This window comes from Pagrus major, chromosome 13 (genome assembly GCF_040436345.1).
Source record: "Pagrus major chromosome 13, Pma_NU_1.0".
In the NCBI taxonomy this organism is placed as follows: Eukaryota; Metazoa; Chordata; class Actinopteri; order Spariformes; family Sparidae; genus Pagrus; species Pagrus major.
The window spans coordinates 12,957,010-12,975,994 of record NC_133227.1 but is presented as its reverse complement, the minus strand read 5'-3'; the positions used below and the strand labels follow the sequence as shown (position 1 = coordinate 12,975,994).

General features: G+C 42.2%; 1 protein-coding gene across 2 annotated transcripts in view; it reads left to right on the top strand.

Moving 5' to 3' along the window:
* Positions 1-18,985, top strand: part of spns2 (SPNS lysolipid transporter 2, sphingosine-1-phosphate) — a 70,182-nt gene that overhangs the window by 4,892 nt on the left and 46,305 nt on the right. For both annotated transcript variants that reach the window (XM_073479099.1, XM_073479100.1), the window contains exon 2: positions 16,362-16,427. In XM_073479099.1, coding sequence (XP_073335200.1) covers positions 16,362-16,427 — 66 coding nt within the window. The remainder of the gene's footprint in view (positions 1-16,361; positions 16,428-18,985) is intronic.

Genomic DNA, 18,985 nt, shown 5'->3' with positions numbered 1-18,985 from the left:
GTGTGCACCCAGAATCATCCACCTCTCAGCCAGTGGAGGGGCAGTTTGGGGGGTACAGTCTGCAGCCTAATCTGTACTGATCAGAAATGTTGGGGAGCTGCAGATTAGCTCTTCCTCCAGGCACCTTAAGCTGAGTCGTCGCCGTCAAGCTGTCATTCCAGGAATACCCCAAAACAGGGTCGCATCCCATTGGACAAATGCAGGACCTTTGCATGTGAACTTTTGGCATCTCACATACAGACACAGATGACCGTGGGGTCGTAATCCTCTTAAAGCAAGCTCTTTGTCACACTGTAGGAAAGATGGACCAATCTATCCAGTCTGACAGGCTATGCAGATTAATTCCTCATAGTTCTGTCCAGTTCCTTTGTGGCTACTCATTATCACTGTCCACAAAGCCTGGGGCATTCCTCTGCATTAGCATTTCCTCGTAGGGTAAACGATGAGCTTTTTTTCTGTCTTCTTTGTGTTTTCCTGTCAGTTGTCGCAACCTAAAGCGTGGAAGTTCACAAAATGCGTGAAAGTGCAGCACTTTCAGTTCCACATAGGCTGCAAGAGAAGAGAAGTGAAGATAGAAGATAGTGGAGGTGTCTGTCAGGGGGATTCGGGGATAAATTAAATTTTACGCGAGTATAAAGGTGATTACCGTGTTGAATGTTGAAATTCCCTGTGACGTTTTTCTGGTGGAAGCAAGTCGCTGCTGATCTTCTCCGTAACATGAAGCGTTGCAGTGGAATATATCAGGATTAGACACACAGGAAGTGTCTCCTCACCACCCCAACTGTGTGAGAGGCTGTGTGGGCCACGCTCGAGTTGCTCTGGGGTTTAGCGTGAGGTTGTTTCACCCTTCACTCTTCTCCCTATTTCACCCTCTCTTGTTTTATAGCGCTCACATTAAAGGTCCCCAAACAACAGCCGAGCCATTAAAAAGATGGAAGGGCCTCTGGTAATTTACTTTATAGGGTTGCTGCCTTTTTCTTACCACGCCTTTTCCATCTGATGTCGAGCTGTTTTGAATTAGACGAACGACACTGTACAATATGAAATGTCTCTTTGAAAGGCGACATCATCACTTCTGCACTCTTTTTAACACATCTCAACATCTTTCAAAATCTGTTGAACGCAAAATATTGACACTACTCAACAGATGTTACATGGAGTCATTAACAATTACATGATATGTGACCAAGTGGACTTTTCCAGACCGGTTTCCCACAGATATCCCACTGATCCCTTTATGTCTATATCCTGGCGTGCCAGTTCCACTGCTGTGAGAAAACAGTCTGTGTGTTCTTTAGGCTCCGATTTAGCCGACGTCTGTAATAGTAACCGGTGGAATTAGACGGAGCTCCTTCCTCTGCCAGTGCAGGCCCTTTCATGTGGCTACTCCAGATTTTACCACCATGCAGACACACTTCCCTCGCAGCAGCTCTCACCCCGTGACCCCCCCGGGCCATGAACGCACCATTTCGTGGCCCCCGCTGATGGTCACTTCCTTGACTCTTCTCCTCTGTACAGCTGTTGTTTTGGCATCACCCCAACCTTGCATCCTACATCACTCATCACAGGAATGATGAGGCCATTACATGTGCTGCATTCTGGAGAGGATATTTATACTCATGCTATAGACCAGAGGTTTTCTAACTGTGAGTAGGAGAGGAGGAGCAGACAGAGAGATGTGAGTGAGGTGAGAGGGACAGGTGTTCTTTAAAGAACAGGAATCTAGTTATTATATATTGTAGGGCTGTACCGAATGTTCTGTTGAGGTTTTTGAATGAAGCTACAAATGTCATCACCTCAAAAAAAAAGGTTTTTAAATCTTTAATTTGAAATAGGTGATTCATTGGATTGAATGAGTCAGTCTTTTATTAATTAAATCAGCTCTCTTTAATGAATATAACCAAATTAAACTGGCGATTTCTTTGACACCCACAGTCGTTAGTATGAAAATGATGATGTTTCGATGCAGCACCGAGTGAATGCAGATACATTTTATGATCTTTTTTGTGTTCAACAACTCACGTAATTTACTTAATTGAGACCTTTTTTTTTTGTTTGTTTTTTTGTTTTGTTTTTCACCTTCACTGTTTTATATAGGTTCCTTTGCATGTAAAAGGTCTTGAAAGTTAAAAAGGCCACACCAACAGGAGATACTCTTTTACACAATTTATGCCTAGCAGCTACTGTAGTTTTGCACCTCATTGATTTAGCACGGTTTTATCCACAAAGAAAGATATTCAGTTAACTGTCATGGAGAAGTAAAGAAAACAGGAAATATTCACATTTAAGAAGCTGGAATTTTATTTCATAAAAACCACCTCAAAGGTATGAATCGATGACCCACTCACCAACACGGTCAGCAGTTGGAGGTGCAGCAGAAACATAGCTTGCTGAGGTAATTAAGGTACTTAAAACCCTTAGTGCATAATTGCCGCAGTTTGCATCTAATATTGTACTTCTGTCTGTCATTACTCAGCCAGTTGTCTGTATTCTGTCAGACCTTTAACCCCGCTCCCCACATATTCTTTGCAAAGCCTCACATGCCATTAACAAAATCCAATATCAGGCCAGAATCTGAGTGGCAATTTCAACATACAGTGCCTTTCCTTATCATTTAACTCTTAACAGGCTCTTATCTTTTAACTTCCAGCAGCTTGATGAGTCAACTCGTAAAAGACAACAGTGCTTGCTCAAGCCGCCTGTTGATCTTTGACATGTGAAGGTGAGCGGTAGCCTGATAATCACTGACCTCTCCTTTGTCATCAGAGGAGTGTGTGTGGACACAAGGATGGGGCTCGTATTCCCTTTGGTGTCTGTCCTCCACCTACAAGTTTGCTTTAAGATTACAACCCCGAGATAAACACAGTGTTCGCTCAGTCCAGTTAGGAGCTTCTAAGACATGTCGGAGTGACAGCGAGGTGAATCATGAGCAGAAGCAGAAGGACCCTCCCAAAGACCCATTCGCAGTTTGCCCCCATGTTAAATAGACACCCCGCCCTTCCTGTCTCATTATCGAAGAAGATTGGAGTGTTTACCTGAAGAAAGAGCTGAAAATCGTGTCTTCACGTAGGAGACGGCAAGATTGCAGGAAGGAAGGGGGAGATTTGGGATGTGTTGAGCACTTTGCTGTGTTTGACACGCTGTCAAATAAGAGCTCATCCTCGCTTAAGAAATGTGATAGGAAAAACATTTGCTTTCCTCCCTCCCTGCATTCCGTCTCCTCTGATTATCACAGCAAATTATAACAGGGGATGGTTAAGATGCAGTGTTAAAATGAAAATACATAGGTTTTCAGATCCAGTCTGCATTATATGGTAAAAAAAACAAAAAACATAATGCATTTGTTTTGACAGATATAACAACAGTGATATGATTTGCTCATCTGGGGTCAAAACAACAATATTATTGTGCTTTATTCTCCAGTTGAACAGTAAAAAACACATTTTTTTAGTGAGGCAACTGACTTTTTCACTTCTCAGACTACACTGTGCATTTCCCTTTCCTCCAGCCACCCCAAACACGCTGTGACATTCTCATCCGTTTCAACACACACACCAGGAGACATTTTCAAAAAAAAAAGAGAACAAAACAAAGCAACAAAAACAAGTGAAATGTCTGTGTTGTGAAGGTCATGCCCAAATGTTCCCCTGAGCCCTATGCTTTGGCTGAGACCACTGATACATGAAGAAATGGAAATAGAAGAATCCATTTCTCACACACACACTCACAGACGCTGAATATTGATCAACAGAACAGCGGCTTGGAATTTGTAACAAGTGATGAAACCGTAATATCCTGAGACACCCAGAAATTGGATTTTTCTCGGACACATTAACAAGTTGTTCTTGAGAGGATTGGACTTTAATATTGACCCGCCTGCAGCAGGAGTCACAAGCAGCAGTCGTGAAAGGCGACCTGCAGCTAGCAGGGATATTAGCTCACAGTCGCTGGAAGCTCTCACAGCTGCTAGAATAATATTTACAGTGCTTATTTACAGCAGCCGTGTGTTTGAAAAGCCTTCCTTCTTTGGGAGAAATTTAATCTGTTCCCCCCCATTTACATGTGATGGAGTAAATAACAGAGCCCGGTGGAGGGATTATGCAATCGTTTATATCCACCAATCACGCCCAGGATACGTTCTTGGTTGTGTGCGTTTGTTTCATGTGCGTCCCCTCACATGTTTCATCAGCTCTTTTTTTGATTTCATTTGTGGATATCTGTCATGTTGTCAGAGCGAGATGAGATTGCAGGAGGATTTTCATTACTGTGTTTGGTGTGTGCGTTACCGTGTTTGTGGGAAGAACCAGGGGTTGAATGAGGGCACTGACCTCTGTCAAAGACTTGCTGTTAATGCCTTGGGTCAGAGGTGGATACACACACACACACACACACACACAGCATGCACAGCCCTTAGTTTGTTTTTCTGCTGGAAAAGTTCACACTTAGGATTGAATTCCTCTGAGAATGTATCATTGGTTTTGTGTTTCCAAGACATCGGTGATGTCACAGAGACAACAAATACAAAACAGGTATTAAAGGGGAACTCCACCAATTTTACACATTAAAGTGTGTTAAAGTACAGGTCTTTTGGAGTACTACTGTGTATGTGAAAAAAGAAGTATAAAGCCTTTTGTGGCTCCAGAGGAAGATGCATGTAATCTGATAAATTACCTCCAGTGATGTCACTCAGTGCTCATGTTGCATTGTGGGTGATATAGGTGCCAGGTTTTGAAAAGCAGTCCACTGGACTTATTGCATTCCCAAAACATTGTTGGAGTCATTACGGACCGACAAAACAAATTATTTTTATTCCATGAATTCTTCTTACTTTTCAGAGCCTGGTGCCTACATTACCCACAGTGCAACTTAGCTACTGACTGATATTACTGGAGGCAGTTTATCAGATTACGTACAGCTTCTTCTGGAGCCACAAAACTCTTTATACTATGTTTTTCACATATGCATTAGTACTCCTAAAGACCTTTAAACACACTTTAATGTGTAAAATTAGTGGAATTACCCTTTAAAGTCAATGTTGGGCTATAATCTGGCAGAAACATGTTATCTTTTCCAATCAGTCCAGCCTCTCATTTAAATTCTGGCTGATTTTGCACTGCACATCATTGATCAGCAGGAAAATAGACGTTCGCATCTGTTGTGTTTTTCTGTGGGAGAATTTGCTTCTGAGACAATGACAGCCTGAGTGTTTGTGTTTGTTTCTGCAGTGCACTTGTACACCAGAATGCTTGGTTACACCTCACTGCCCAGGGAGGGTTATTACAGCCTTGTTTTGATTCTTCAGCACCATAAATGTTTACTTGTCCATGTTTAAATAGATAAATCTGCAGGCAGCCTGTCACCACAACCACTTCGGAAATGATTACATTTTGATTGCATGTATTTATATCGCTAAAAACATTACACATCGGGCTGAATCTGTTACTGAATATGGTAGTTGTGGCATGATGGTGCTTTTTTCTACACAACCTAGATGTTCAGCGAAGTTTAGGCGACAGCGTACTGCAGCAGCTCATGTTGTCATTCTGGTTGTTGATGGAACTATCTGGGCTTCATGCGCATATTTCTAAGTGTAATTGGCTGACTGATGAGTGTGCATAAGCCCTGAGGCTGTGTGCTGTAGGTATGTGGGCTGTTCTTTAATAAAGCAGGCCTGGTATGTGGAGGAAGTCAGAGATGAACTCACAAGATGCCTCGGTGTGTTTTCCCACGCTAAGAAGAACTGAAACTCACCTCACGATGAAGAAATACGACCGTAAAGTTATCAAGTTCACTTTTGGGAACGGGGTTGCATATTTTTTTATCATGTAAAACGAGTTCAAACACACTGTCAGCTAAATCAAATTGTGTTTAATAATCATTTCCCTCTTGAGGCCCTTTGAGATTCAAACCGGCCTCTGAGGTCATTTCTCATAAGTTTGTTCAAAAAAGACATATTTGGGTTTCTCAGAGTGTTTGATGAAACAGCAGAGGAGGTAATGAGATGCATATCTAATTCATGAGACAATGAAAGATGAACCCGACGGCCTCAACTAAACTGTCCTCCCATAAGCAGGATGAAATTGGGTTGGAAATGAGTGGCTTCCCCCCTAGATGAAGACTCAGTGTGAGAGTGGCATCGGCCGGATTGGTTTTGAGTGGTAATGTGTGTACAGCTGTAGAGCGGTCACCTTGACAGCATCTCAGAAGGAAAATGCTTTTATATGTCTGATTGGTCTTCCCGCCGGCTGTAGATGTGACGGGAACAAAAACATGTGAGACATTCATATTTATACATTATAAACTCCCTTGAGTCCTTATAGCATTAGCTGTTAAGTTACACACATTGCAATACACACGCAGTATGTAGGAGTGACAGATACATCCCATGAGTTACAGCCCAAATGGAGTAGTTGTGGCCGCTGTGGAGAATTGTGGTTGATGTGTGGGAGCAGAAACAAAGTCATTTATGACAGATGTTATCACAGTGTACATAAAGGCTAAATATGGCAGAGTGCCTTTCCTTGATTCATTAGTTATATTTAGCCTCTGCACGAACCAGACGCCCAGCCTCGCAAACAAAATGGACGCTAAATTGCATGGCAGAGATGTGGCGATATCTCAGTGCCAGAATCAATAAAACCCGGGCCACATTTATTACCACCCTCAGACTGACTGTTGATGGGATCTCAGTGGTCCATGGCAGTATTATAGTAGATAAGCCCCCAAGAGAAGGGCTGCAACTAATGGTTATTTTCTTTGTCAATTAATCTGTTGATTATTTTCTTGATTAACCGTTTTCATTGTTTGGTCTTTTTAAATGTGAAAATATTTAGGAGACGGATGTAAAAAATACATACAATACATATATATATATATATATATATATATATATATATATATATATATATATATATATATATATATATATATATATATATATATATGTGTGTGTACATATAGCCATATGGGACCAATTCTCCATTTTGTGAAGCCTAAGCACTGTGATTATCCAGAGAAGATGCTGCACTGAAGCAGTTTGATGCTAAATTGAGCTGAAAATACAAATCTTCACCAATATTCTTCTCTTTTTCATCATGGCTTTGGGTCACGTTGCACCATCTCTTTTGGAGAAACAGCGCCGAGGTCTAGACAGTGCGTTTGACAGCCTGTGGACATTTTATCGTCAAGCTTTACAGCTCACGCTGTGACTGAATCAAGGAGAAGTCAGACGAAGAAGATGAGTCAGTTGTCAAGCTGAGAGCACAGGAAAATATTCTTTTAACAGTAGATAGGTAGGTATCAAGTATTTAAATGAAAATAGCAGCAGGATTTTCGAGCATGCTGCTTTACAGTACCTTTTGGATAATTAAAGTGTCATTTGGTAAGATCATGTTAGAAAGCCAGTCTTGACTGTAGATACAGTTTATGATAATATTGCAGCATAATGTTTCAATACCCCCCATAGTGGATTCCCCACATCTGCATAAAACCACGGAGAGAGCAGGAAAGAAAGTGAGAGAGGAGAAATGAAATCTCATTAAAAAACACTACATAATGACTTTAATCCTCCACACTGTTATGTAAAACAGTGCTGGGATTACTGACAGGATTTTTCAAATTCACATGTGTTGACACTGGCACACACACACACACACACACACACACACATATTGATGTAACCCTACATTTCCATAATTAAAAAGAGCGCAGGATGATTTGTATGGTGTGTCTCTGGATGAATTTTAGGTGCGGCAATGGTGGCCAGGTCTGTCAGTTGGTAGGTCTCTTTGGTCCAAACTGAAATATCTCAGCAACTATTTGAGGGACTGCCAAGAAATTCATGTTCCCCTGAGGATGATTAAACGTGGGAATCCCCTCACTTTTATTTGGTGCCTCCAGTACGCAAAGTTTTGACTCATCCAGCTAAATATTTCTACCTCTAAAAGAAAGCTTGCCACAAATTGTGGTACAGACTTTCCTGATTCCCAGAGGATGAACCGCAAATAACTTTGGTGATTCCATCATTTTTCCTCTTGCGCCACCCTCTGCTCAAAATTTCACTTTGTTTTATGAGAAAATACCTGAAGAAATCGAGGAATTATTCTTCACCTTCATATGTTATATCTTCTGTGCAAATTGGCAAAAGTAGCATGTAAACACACAAAGCTAAGATGGTGAACGTGGTAAACATAATATGCAAAACGTCAGCATGTCAGCAGGCTGACATTAGCATTTATTTCAAAGCAGTGCTTTGTACAGGCTCACAGAGCTGCTCGCGTGGCTGCAGACTCTTTGTCTTATTGTGTGTTTGAGAGATTTCATGGCTTTTGGCTTCTAGGTTAATCATTCCGACTGTCTTGAGAGATCTTCCTTTCAAATATTAGTATTTGTTGTCTGGAAGGCATAGTGCCATTATCGATATTTCTTTTATTTTTATGGATTGAGGCTGTTTTCCAAGATGATGTTGAAATGGTTCAAGACTCAGCCAAATTGAATTTATACCTCAGGGCATTTTTTTGTGGCTTTTTTAAAAGGGACACTGTCCATATCACTTGTCTTTGAGATAAAACCGGACAGCGTTTGAGCCTCTCTCAGTGATTTTCTACGGCTAACGTGGCTCCTTTTCAAAATTCCACATAAATAACCCTCCTCCGGGTCCACATTCAAGGTTGAGTTCAACTGCTGTTCAGTATTCCTGAGAGACGATGGTGTGAATGAGTGCAGCACGCGGAGTTCCCCTGGCAGTCAGACAGTCTCATCCCAGCTCAAATACCTTTGCTTCGCTTCACTGCATCTCCGTCCAATACATCTAATGCATTATCTCATACGAACAAGTGGCCCAGCGCTGGATGTATTATTGATGAGCTATAGGTTTAGTCTGCTCCCTTGATGCTTCACTATGCGTCCTCTCCACTACCATCAAATATTTAGCACGCACCGGCTGGGACTAATGCACCGCGGCCCTTGAGCTGAATTCAAGCTTTTGATTAGTGAAAGAAAATTAGGATAAGAAAAAAGCCTGATTAATCAAAGTGGTAAGGCTGGCAAACCTGCAGGCCTTTAATTTGATTTTGCCCCAGTTTGGCTGTCACAAATTAGAAGATTAGAGTGAAAGCTGTCTCAAATGTCAAAGGGGCTTCATCACTGTTATAACAGAATAATCATGCTAACACAGTGGCAGCAGTTCTGATTTGAATACATTCACCCTGGTGTAGTACAGTGGTGTATTGGTAGCAAGTAAACTGTCATTTTTAAGGACTTACATTTACTTGAAATGGCATCCAAACCGGAATCAGCAAAACGAAGATAAGAAACATGAACTCAAACCAACAATGCACTGACAGTACACTTTTGGTCTCAAACCTGCTTTTTATAGCACAAATAAAGTGTTTGAATCATAGTGAACTTGAGTTCCACATTCACTTTCAATCTTGGGATGGTTAAAATTAACATTTAGATCATTATATGAAAGCAAAACAATAAAAAAAAGAAATAAAAAAAAGGAAGATGAACTGAAACCAGCAAGCACTTTCCTGGCATTATGGAAAACCGTGTAAACTAGTATTTACTTTGGTGTGGAGTGGAGTGTTGCTATGGGTGAGAATATGACATGTGATTCAGGAAGTACAGCTTGAGAAAAACATCCATGAATTGAAAGCTTATCAGATGCCAAAACACTGCACAGTGCGTTACAATATTTGGGTATGTAAGCAATAGTTTTATTATTATTCTCAGTAACTGAACTAAAAAATGTATTTTTGCTGAAATACTGAATAGATGTAAAGAAAGAATATGTTACCAGGTGTATTAATCTGAATGTGACAGTCTGATGTTAATGTGTACCATCTAGACATGTGACTTAAGTCATTTGGTCCAAGTCTCAAGCAAGTTCCAAGTCATTTTTTCTTGGTCAAGTCGAGTCAAGAGACTTTTCTCCATCCAACACACTGCAGTCTGATCTGCCATATCCGACCTAATATTGATATTATTGAGCAATTTATCTAACCTGTTCAAAAGGTGAGACAGTAAAATTTGTAACTGAACAAAAATAAACCTTATAAAAGCTAAGTTATTTCGTAATATCTTTCAATTAATATATTCCCTCCCCATCACTTGTGTGCAGTGAAAATTGACAGCCAGACTGAAAAAAACAAACAAAATCAGGAGAGAGAGGTCCATAAAGAGGCAGTCCTGAGAGCAGATCCTCCTGTTTGCTGCCGTGTCTGGTGATTACTGCTGAGCATTCATGTGGTGATGAAGAGAGGAGGGAGGAGATTGCTAACTGCAAAACAGACAGGAAGTTAGCTAAAACGACGACAATGCTTACAGCAGCTTTAAACATTTGCAAAGTCTTTTTTTTTTGTATATTTAAAATTGTGCATTGCCTACTGTCATGTTTGCTCGTCAGCAATCTTCTTCGCTCCGTTCTTCGTGCATTGCTAGATTTCTTGGTGTGTTGCTACCACCAACTTCTGCTATGACTCTCACTCTTACTCTTAAGATCTTTCTGTGTTTCTCACACAGTGTGCTCTACAAGTGGTTTTGGGTGAAGTTGTGTGGGCAGCCAGACTTGAACTTTCTAGCGCACTCACACACGCCCCATCTCTTGCTGATTTTATGCTCTTGCAGGAGCTCTGAAGGCCTCCCGTGCAGGCCGCTCTCCACTGTTTTTCCCAGACATCTGCAGCACGTTTCCTTTCTGTGTGGCAGGGAAAGGAAGTGGAATGGAAAAAGCGCTCCCCCGCCCACTGCGGCCACATGGCAAGGGAGGAGAGCAGTCGGTCAGGAGCCCGCCGGCCACAGTCGGGCATATTTGTGGTCAGCTCTCTCCTCGCTTCAGTCTGAGGCGCTCTGCAGACCGGCTTGCCTCTGCGCTGCTGTTCCCTGCTGTCGCTCACAAATCCAAAACGTTGGTCACAAGAACAACCAGAAAAGATGCACTTTCTCCTCACTCATTATGTCCCCCCCATTTCTTCCTTTCCCAGACTATTTATACTGATGGGGGTTGACACATGAAAAGGGATCACCCCTCTGCAGGAATGGAGGGGAAGGATCTGGCCACATCAGCAGAGCGGTTCACCGCTGCCCGTCACACTCTGGCCAGGATGAATGACTTCCATCCATTGGCTCCCTCTCACTCAGACACACACTCAGTGAAACCAGGGGAAAGGGGAACACGCGCACACACACATAGACACACACACACACACTATATATATAAACAATGGAAACACATGATTTACAAGATAAATCCAAGGCTGACCCGATTGTGGCCACCACCTATTTCTTTCCTCATGACTCCTCTATCTCCGGCTGTCTTTGTCTCTCTCCACCGCGCGTCACTGTTAAATTGGACCACTATTCTCTCCTTCCTCTTAGCCTAGTTTCTCTGAGCAGAAATAGAAGCAAAGGGGGGCCAGAGATCCTGGAGTCTGGGATTCTGGTTGGGGATTTGATATGAAATCTGTCCTCTCTGAGCTGATGGAGTTCTACAGTATGTGTGTGTAAATCTGTGTATGGCTTTATGGGGTGTGGTGTGAGTGGGCGTGTGTGTGTGTTCGCTTATGGTGTATTTGTGAGTGTATGGTGGTCCCAGAGGAGCAATGCTGGCAGCGTGCGTCACTGCACGAAAGCTGGCCTTGCAAAAACAGCACGCAGTACCCTCAGTTAAACATCTCCTCTGGATCAAGACGAACATAAGAAGAAAATAACAGCCAATGTGTTAGCAGTGTGTTAAATGGGGTCAGAGCTCGTATGTTTTGGGGGGGTATTGTGAACATCATGGCAGTTTTCCACAGCTGCATTGATCTATAAGATTCATAAATCCTCTCCTGTTAGTGAGCAGTCTATAATTGAAACAGCAACGACTGAAAGAAAGTACTATTGACTCACAATTCACCGCTCTAAATGCAGCATTTGTGGCGTGTTAACATTCACCAATTTTGAGTCATTTCTTCTTGAGCCACGCTGAAAAAAAAAAGTGGTCATAAAGGCAGACTTTATGAGAGGGTGGAATAAGTGTCAGCTGCACGCCGCCCCTCCGACTCTGTGTCAACTCTGTGTTTTGACTGTCTGCAGCCGCGCAGTTTGTATGTACAGTTCAGCATCACAATAAATTCATGAAAGGGGTCCGTAAGTGTCAGAGAATACACACATATGGCTCTGCACTGTGCTGTTACACGCCACAGAACAAGTCGGTTGTTTATGAAAACAAGTGAAACTGAAGGGCAGCTGTGTGTTCAAACAGAGAATGTTTAATAAATGACAAAGCATTGTTAACTTTAATGACTTCTTCAAGCTCTGCTCATTGTTTTTCCAGTTAATCCAAGGGAGTGGACAGTGTATTGTGTCAGAGGGAGTGGCTATGAGTGTGCTTCGCTGTTCCACTGAATGAAGGTGGAAGTAGCTGGTGTTATTGTTGTGTGCCGTCAGGAAGATCCACATTCCTGCCATGTTTCTTGCCTGGCATCGTCCTCACATGAGAACAGACCCCTGGAGGCCAGAGACTTGAGAAACTCATTAACGTTGCTCAGTTTAATGGATCCTTTGGGGTAGATTTGCAATCAATGTTGCCACAGCCGCAGTGATGACCTGATACGTAGCTCTTAATGTATAATGGAGCTTTGTGTAATTTAACAGATGCCGCGTTGTGAGATGCAGCCACGATGAGGATTAGAAAAAGGCAGAGATTTGGAAAGCTGAGTTCCTTTGTGGTCTCTTGACCTTTATCTGTCTGAGTGCCCGTACAGCGTTGCCATGGCAGCGAAACTGGGCGCTGCCAGCCTGGGCAAGGGTTGTGGTACCTCGCAATCAGACACTTCACTGAATCTCTTTGTCTTTATAAAAGATGGCCTGAAAAATCCGGAAACACTCATCTCAGGTAAGAGAAGAAGAGACGACACTTACAGCCTGACTTGAGGAAGGGGAAATGGAGTGGAGAGCATGTGAAACAGGAAGAATGAGAAAGCAAAAGGACAGTTTGATTTCCAGAAATTAAACGGCCTCACTGAGAGTAGAGATGATAGCCGTGATAGGCCGCTACACAAACACAGAGCTGCTGGCTCTCTGTAATCCCTTACAGATTAGCACAGTCCATTACTCAGCTCATTGCACTTGAATCTATAGTACAATAAACACTGTTGCTTTGATCTGACTTCCACCACTTACTTAAATGGATTCACATTTAGCTGCTGGAGTAAAAAAAAAGGAACATATGAATTTCTTACATAATATTTTCATGTTTTTACGAGATCTAATCTTGTTGTCACGGCAAGACTTTATCACACAGTGGCTACAGCTCTACATCAGCTCTGGTTTCCTAATCTCACAGCACATTTTGCCAACTCTACCTTTATTAATTGTCTGGTAATTGTAGACTAGGGTGTGGCTCAGACAAATGCAGACTCTGTCCAGGAGGGACGCTCCACCATCTGCTGTAGGAATCCCCCTCCCAGCAGGCTGTGTGTACGTGTTAGTGTATGTGTGTGTGCGCGTGCACTTCTTCCAGGCTAATTAGAGTACAGCTGCAGTTGTACAGTACACTGTTAAACACTGCTGTCGCTGTATGACAGGCTTGACAGGGGAGGGGGGGAGGCAGAGTTGTGGTCACAGCCAACCTGTCTGCTGCTGAGGCCATGTAGGGATGATAACCTGATGTGCTGTATGATTAGAAGTGGTTATAAGTGTGTGTGTGTGTGTGTGTGTGTGTGTGTGTGTGTGTGTGTGTGTGTGTGTGTGTGTTTGTGAGTGGAGGGGGGCAGGTCATCTTGGCAAGCACCTACCTGCTCTCTTATTCTGAGAGAGAAATAACTCAATTTTGATGTTATTATCCACCCTAACTTTGACAGGATATGAACTGAGATTTACCTGTATAGAAATGTAAATTGAGTCTTACCTGTCTTGAGGCCGTTTGCCACAGTGTGTGCTATAGGGCTGGACGATATGGCGTTAAAATAACATCGCAGTATATCAGGGATCGACCAATGTGTTTTTTTTCAGGGCCGATACCGATATGACTATTAGCAATCAAGGAGGCTGATAACTGATATTTGGAACTGACAGACATTTGCAGTACAAATTAAGATCTCAGTGTCACAGTTTACAATAACCAGTGATGGACTATTTATAAGTTCAGTTTACTCAAGTACTGTACTTAAGTACAATTCTGAGGCGCCTTACTTGAGTGTTATATTATAATATGTATTATATATTATTATACATTTATTTGATAACTTTAGTTACTAGTTATGTTGCAGATTCAGATTATTCTTTGTTGATTGGCTATCACTTCTGACATCAGATAGTGTTGTGGGTGGGACATTGAGTGAGACAACAAAGTGGTGAGGACAGACAAATAAAGGATGCTGCATCAGAGCCAAAGTAACGTATTTCTGAATTAAGTAAAAAAAAAAACTCAACATATATATATCATTGATGGTCTAAGAACTAGTTTGGAGAGCTTTCCACCTTCTATTCCTAAACTATTCACTTCAAATCAAATCAAATCAAATCAAATCAAATCATCACTTTACTGTAATGCAGCCTTTAAAACCAGGAAAAGACAACACATATGTCACACCACAATATAACGATACACAAAATCAAAGACGATATACGGTCTCATTTACCGATAACAATATAATCTTGATATATAGCCTAGCCTAGTTGTGTGCTAACAAGAAACACAGTCACCACATGTTGAGCAGATGTGAGGTAGCAAATCAATTATTTATTATGGCTAGTGTAAACTGTGAGTTTCACTGATACTGGGTTTAAAAGCCACATCATTATGAAAGAGGAACCAGGCGCAGAGTTGTGAGTGCAGCGCTTGAACAAGAATGCTGCCTGTAGTGTGAGAATGTGAGCAGGTGGTTTGACTCAGATGACAGGAATCTGACTTATGTCTCTGCTCCCACTTACAGTCCAACCTGCACCTGCCTCGCCATCGCACCACCTTTGAAACACGCTGAGCCTCTCTGTTGACAAATAGACAAGCGAGGCGAGGCGATGCCAAGCAGAGCAGAATCAACATCTTTTATGTGGGGTGCAGCTATTTGCCTGCATGGCTGTGATCCTTCTCATCATCTTCCAAGGCACAATCCCCGAGATGACAAGGACATTTCTGCATGAGTTATGTCACAAAGTTACAGGTGCACCAGTCTGGAGGTCAGGTTATGCTAGGTTACGCTGGTGTGGTGGGCTCGGAGGAGAGGAGCAGACGGATCAGAGGCAGCCAGCTTTTTAAAATGTTAGTCATGCCGCTGCTGTTCCATTTTCATGAGCTGTGTTGCAATCCCCAGGACCAGCCTGCCAGTTTCACAGAGAGTCAGCTAGCACCACCAAGCACACCAGGATTTCTCTGATAGAGATGTTTTATTCCTTTTCTCCTCTCTTCTCACTTATAAAAATAAGACTTTGAACCTTTCCAGGCTGGTGGTCTCAAGAGGAGCTGAGTTCATTTGATGAGACTTGTTGCTTCTTGTTTACTGCTGCTTAAAATTGTATGGTGGCCATAAAGGGATTTCTTTACTCGCAATTTATCACCCTCTGATCTTCTTCTTCATCTTCATCTTCTGATGTTTATGAAGTGTTAAAAAGTTTATGAGATTTCTCGTGCATGCTTTGCACTCTACGCTATATTGAACACACAAGTCATAATGTTCTGATGAGCAGATATTCAGCCGTCAACATGACTTTTGGCCAAGCACCAGGTGCCCTTCACTTCATTAAGGCATTAGAGCCATGCACAGAATGTACATTTCCTCCATTCCAACATAACTGCTCTTGGGTTACAAGCAACAGGATGAAGACGACTTCAAAGACCTTGTGGTTTCTCGCAGTAGAACTATGTGTTGGTGCTGCTGTGTGTCTGTGTGACTGAGAGCCAGCAGTAATATTGACCTCGCGCAGTCGGTTGCAGCATCATCCGATAGAGCCAAAATCAACTCCAGTCGCTGCGCTGGAGCTGTTTACATGAGCCAGTGGGTAGCTAATGGTGGAGAAAGTGTGTGAGCATTTAACGGAAGGTGTGTTTAGCCGTTTAACACCAGACATTGTTCTTATATAACACCCTTCAGTTAAAGTCTTTGCTGCCATTTACTTAAGTAAAGCACTGCATGGCAGCCAAGAGAGCACTTATCGGGATGTTATATTGCTCTTCAGGGATCTTAAGTGAATGATAGCCCTCCAGTATTATCTATCCATCATACCCAGCAATAATCCCAAGCCACAAAACACTCTCATAAAGCTAGAATTAATTTAGCTTTGAAGCCAGACAGAGTTCAGCATTTTCATACCTGTGATTATGACTGTTATTATCTCTTGTAACCACACTTATGTTTCCCCTCTGCTCCTGTTTGCAGGTGTTGTGCAAGACATCCAGCGGCATTACGGACAATCAGACAGTGGAATCGGCTTGTTGCAAACAGGTAAATCACCTTTAATCCCATAATTACATGCGTGGAATTTTTTAGCTCAACAGCTAGACCCTTTCACCGCATGACGAGGGTAATTACTGTGTACCTCTGATATTCTGATGTTCGCTAAATTGGATGGAGCGATGAAAAAGGTAGAGGCTCTGATCCCAATCAGCCTCTTGTCTTCCTGTAAATGGCCATGCTGAAATACAAGCTAAGTCCCCATTAACAGCAACAATGCTTGCAATGATTTCACACACAAATTGTAAAAAGGGCTCAGATGTGGAGTTAATTCAAATAATCAACAATCACTCATGTATTTTATTTACTTGCTCTAATCTTTCTCCTCTATATGTACTAAAGTGCTCTAATTGCAGGATTTGAAAAGAAACCAACTCAAGTTTTTTCAGGAAAACAGATAAAAATTGGCTCATTGTTACTTGTTCTGGCCAACAAGACAGAAATAGATTCTTGTTGGCCACACTCTTTAAAACTATAAGATATGTTTTAATTTTTGCAAGAATTCTCCAAGTGCTGCTGTGATTTGAAGAAGCCTGAAAACTGCAGTATTGATCAGAAGGCGGTGTTGTAAAAAGTACCCAAAAGTCATATTCGAGTATAAGTAAAGATAACTGAAGTAACTGATCATCAGAATCAGTGCTTTTTTCATCTAATTGCAGATGAAATAAATGATGCAGCATTCAATCTGCAAAGTAACTAGTGACTAAAGTTATGAAATAAATGTAATGGAGAAAAAAGCACAATAATGTAGTGAAGTAGAAGTATATAGTAACATAAAGTGGTTGTGCTGAAGTACAGTACTTTCATTCCATGACTGTCAGGGTATCTGAAAAGTACACCAGCAACACTTTTGATATGTTTGAAGCATGCAACTTTTTTTTTACTTCCTAAAAATATTTAAGTTAAAGGGGCAATATGAAAGAATTTTGTTAAAAACATAAAAAAATCATATGAAAGTCATCAACAGATCGTGAAGAAATAACAGTTTTGACACCATGAAGTCTATTTAAGGTGTTGCTAGTCAACTAGTTAGTTAGTCTGCTAACCAGCAAGCCCTAAAACTCCTGTGCTAGCTGTGCCAACACCATCACATCTGGTCCCTGAGCTCCCAGTCCGGACAGCTAGCTGCATGGCTAATCAAGCTAACTAGCGGCTACAATTAAAAGCAGTTAGCGGTTACTCTGCTGACAATGCTGCTGCTCATTTGCTTTGAGTATGAATTTGGCAGGTGGCTCATTCTTACATATTGCACCTAAAGCTTTTTATATTTCCTGAGCAGCACTCTGACTGTGCGGGGGTGATACTTCCTCACAGCAGCAGCAGCAGCAGCCGCAGCAACAGCAGGGCAGGTCAACAGAAAAGGAAAACACAGTCATGAGCCAGGCAGGCTGTTCTCCAGAGAGCCTGCACGCATGTACCCAGAGCGTCTGAGGACGCAGGTTGAGGGCAGGGTTTCCTGTTCCACTCTAGACCCCAATGAATTCACCTTTTAGGGAGATACCTTGCAAAGCCCTCTCACTGGAGGACAGGAGCCAGTCTTGTCTCCATGTGCCCTCAAACTCATTCAAACACCAACAAACTTGCACACAAAGTGCCATTGAGGGCAAGCAGGCAGGTTTGAGTTTGAGGGGGGAAAGAATACAGCCCAGTGTTTTCCTCCTCCGCTTGATGTTCTTAGACTAACTTTAGGCGAGCTGAATGGCGTGTTGAGGACAAAAATATCCAGCAGGAAAAAGAAATCAGTGTTGTAATTTCTGTTGGCTTTTCAATGAATAAGCCATTTCATCATTTCCAAAACTCATTTCCACCCAGAATCTATATTGCACTCAATTAATTTTCCATCAGCAACTCTTTCTGCTTTACACACTTTTCTTCTTTAGCTCCTTTTTTAAGTCGTTTTTTATGCAGCAGTAGCCAAAAAATGAAATAGTCACAACCAATTTTACACCAGAGCTTCTCATATGAAGCCTGTACCGACTGGTAATGGTGTTGAATCAAGCAGCTTTTATTAGTTTGTTTAATCAGCAGGGTGCCTGAACACTGACAGCTCCAGGTGATGTCTGCTCTGACCAGCACGCTCTGCAAATTTGTATAAAATCTTCACAAGAAACAGGAAACTGTAAGTGTGAGGTGTGTTTGACTCTTAATTCTGTTTGCATTGGCTCATTACTTGCGTTATGCACACTCACACACTTAAACACACACAGTGTGTTATTTGAGGGGCGTGTGCAGCTGACTTGTCCTCTGCACCGTCTGCAGGTCTCTAAGAGGCACCCAGCTGACCGGGCTAAAAGCAGGGCCGCTGCGTGTTTGATTTGCCTTGCCTGTCCCGGCCTGTCACAGTTCAGACTCCGCTTGGCCCCTGATCTCCAGCCGACCTCTTTCTCACACAGGCCTGAGGAATGCTGGGTGTCCATGCCTTGAGCTGTGAGAGCGGGTGGGCGCAGACAGAGAGCCTAGGTGTGAAGAAGAGGTTAGGAGGTTGACGTAATCAGGGTGCTGGAAGAGACTAAGTGAGTGTGTGTGTATATGTTTATAATATGCACATG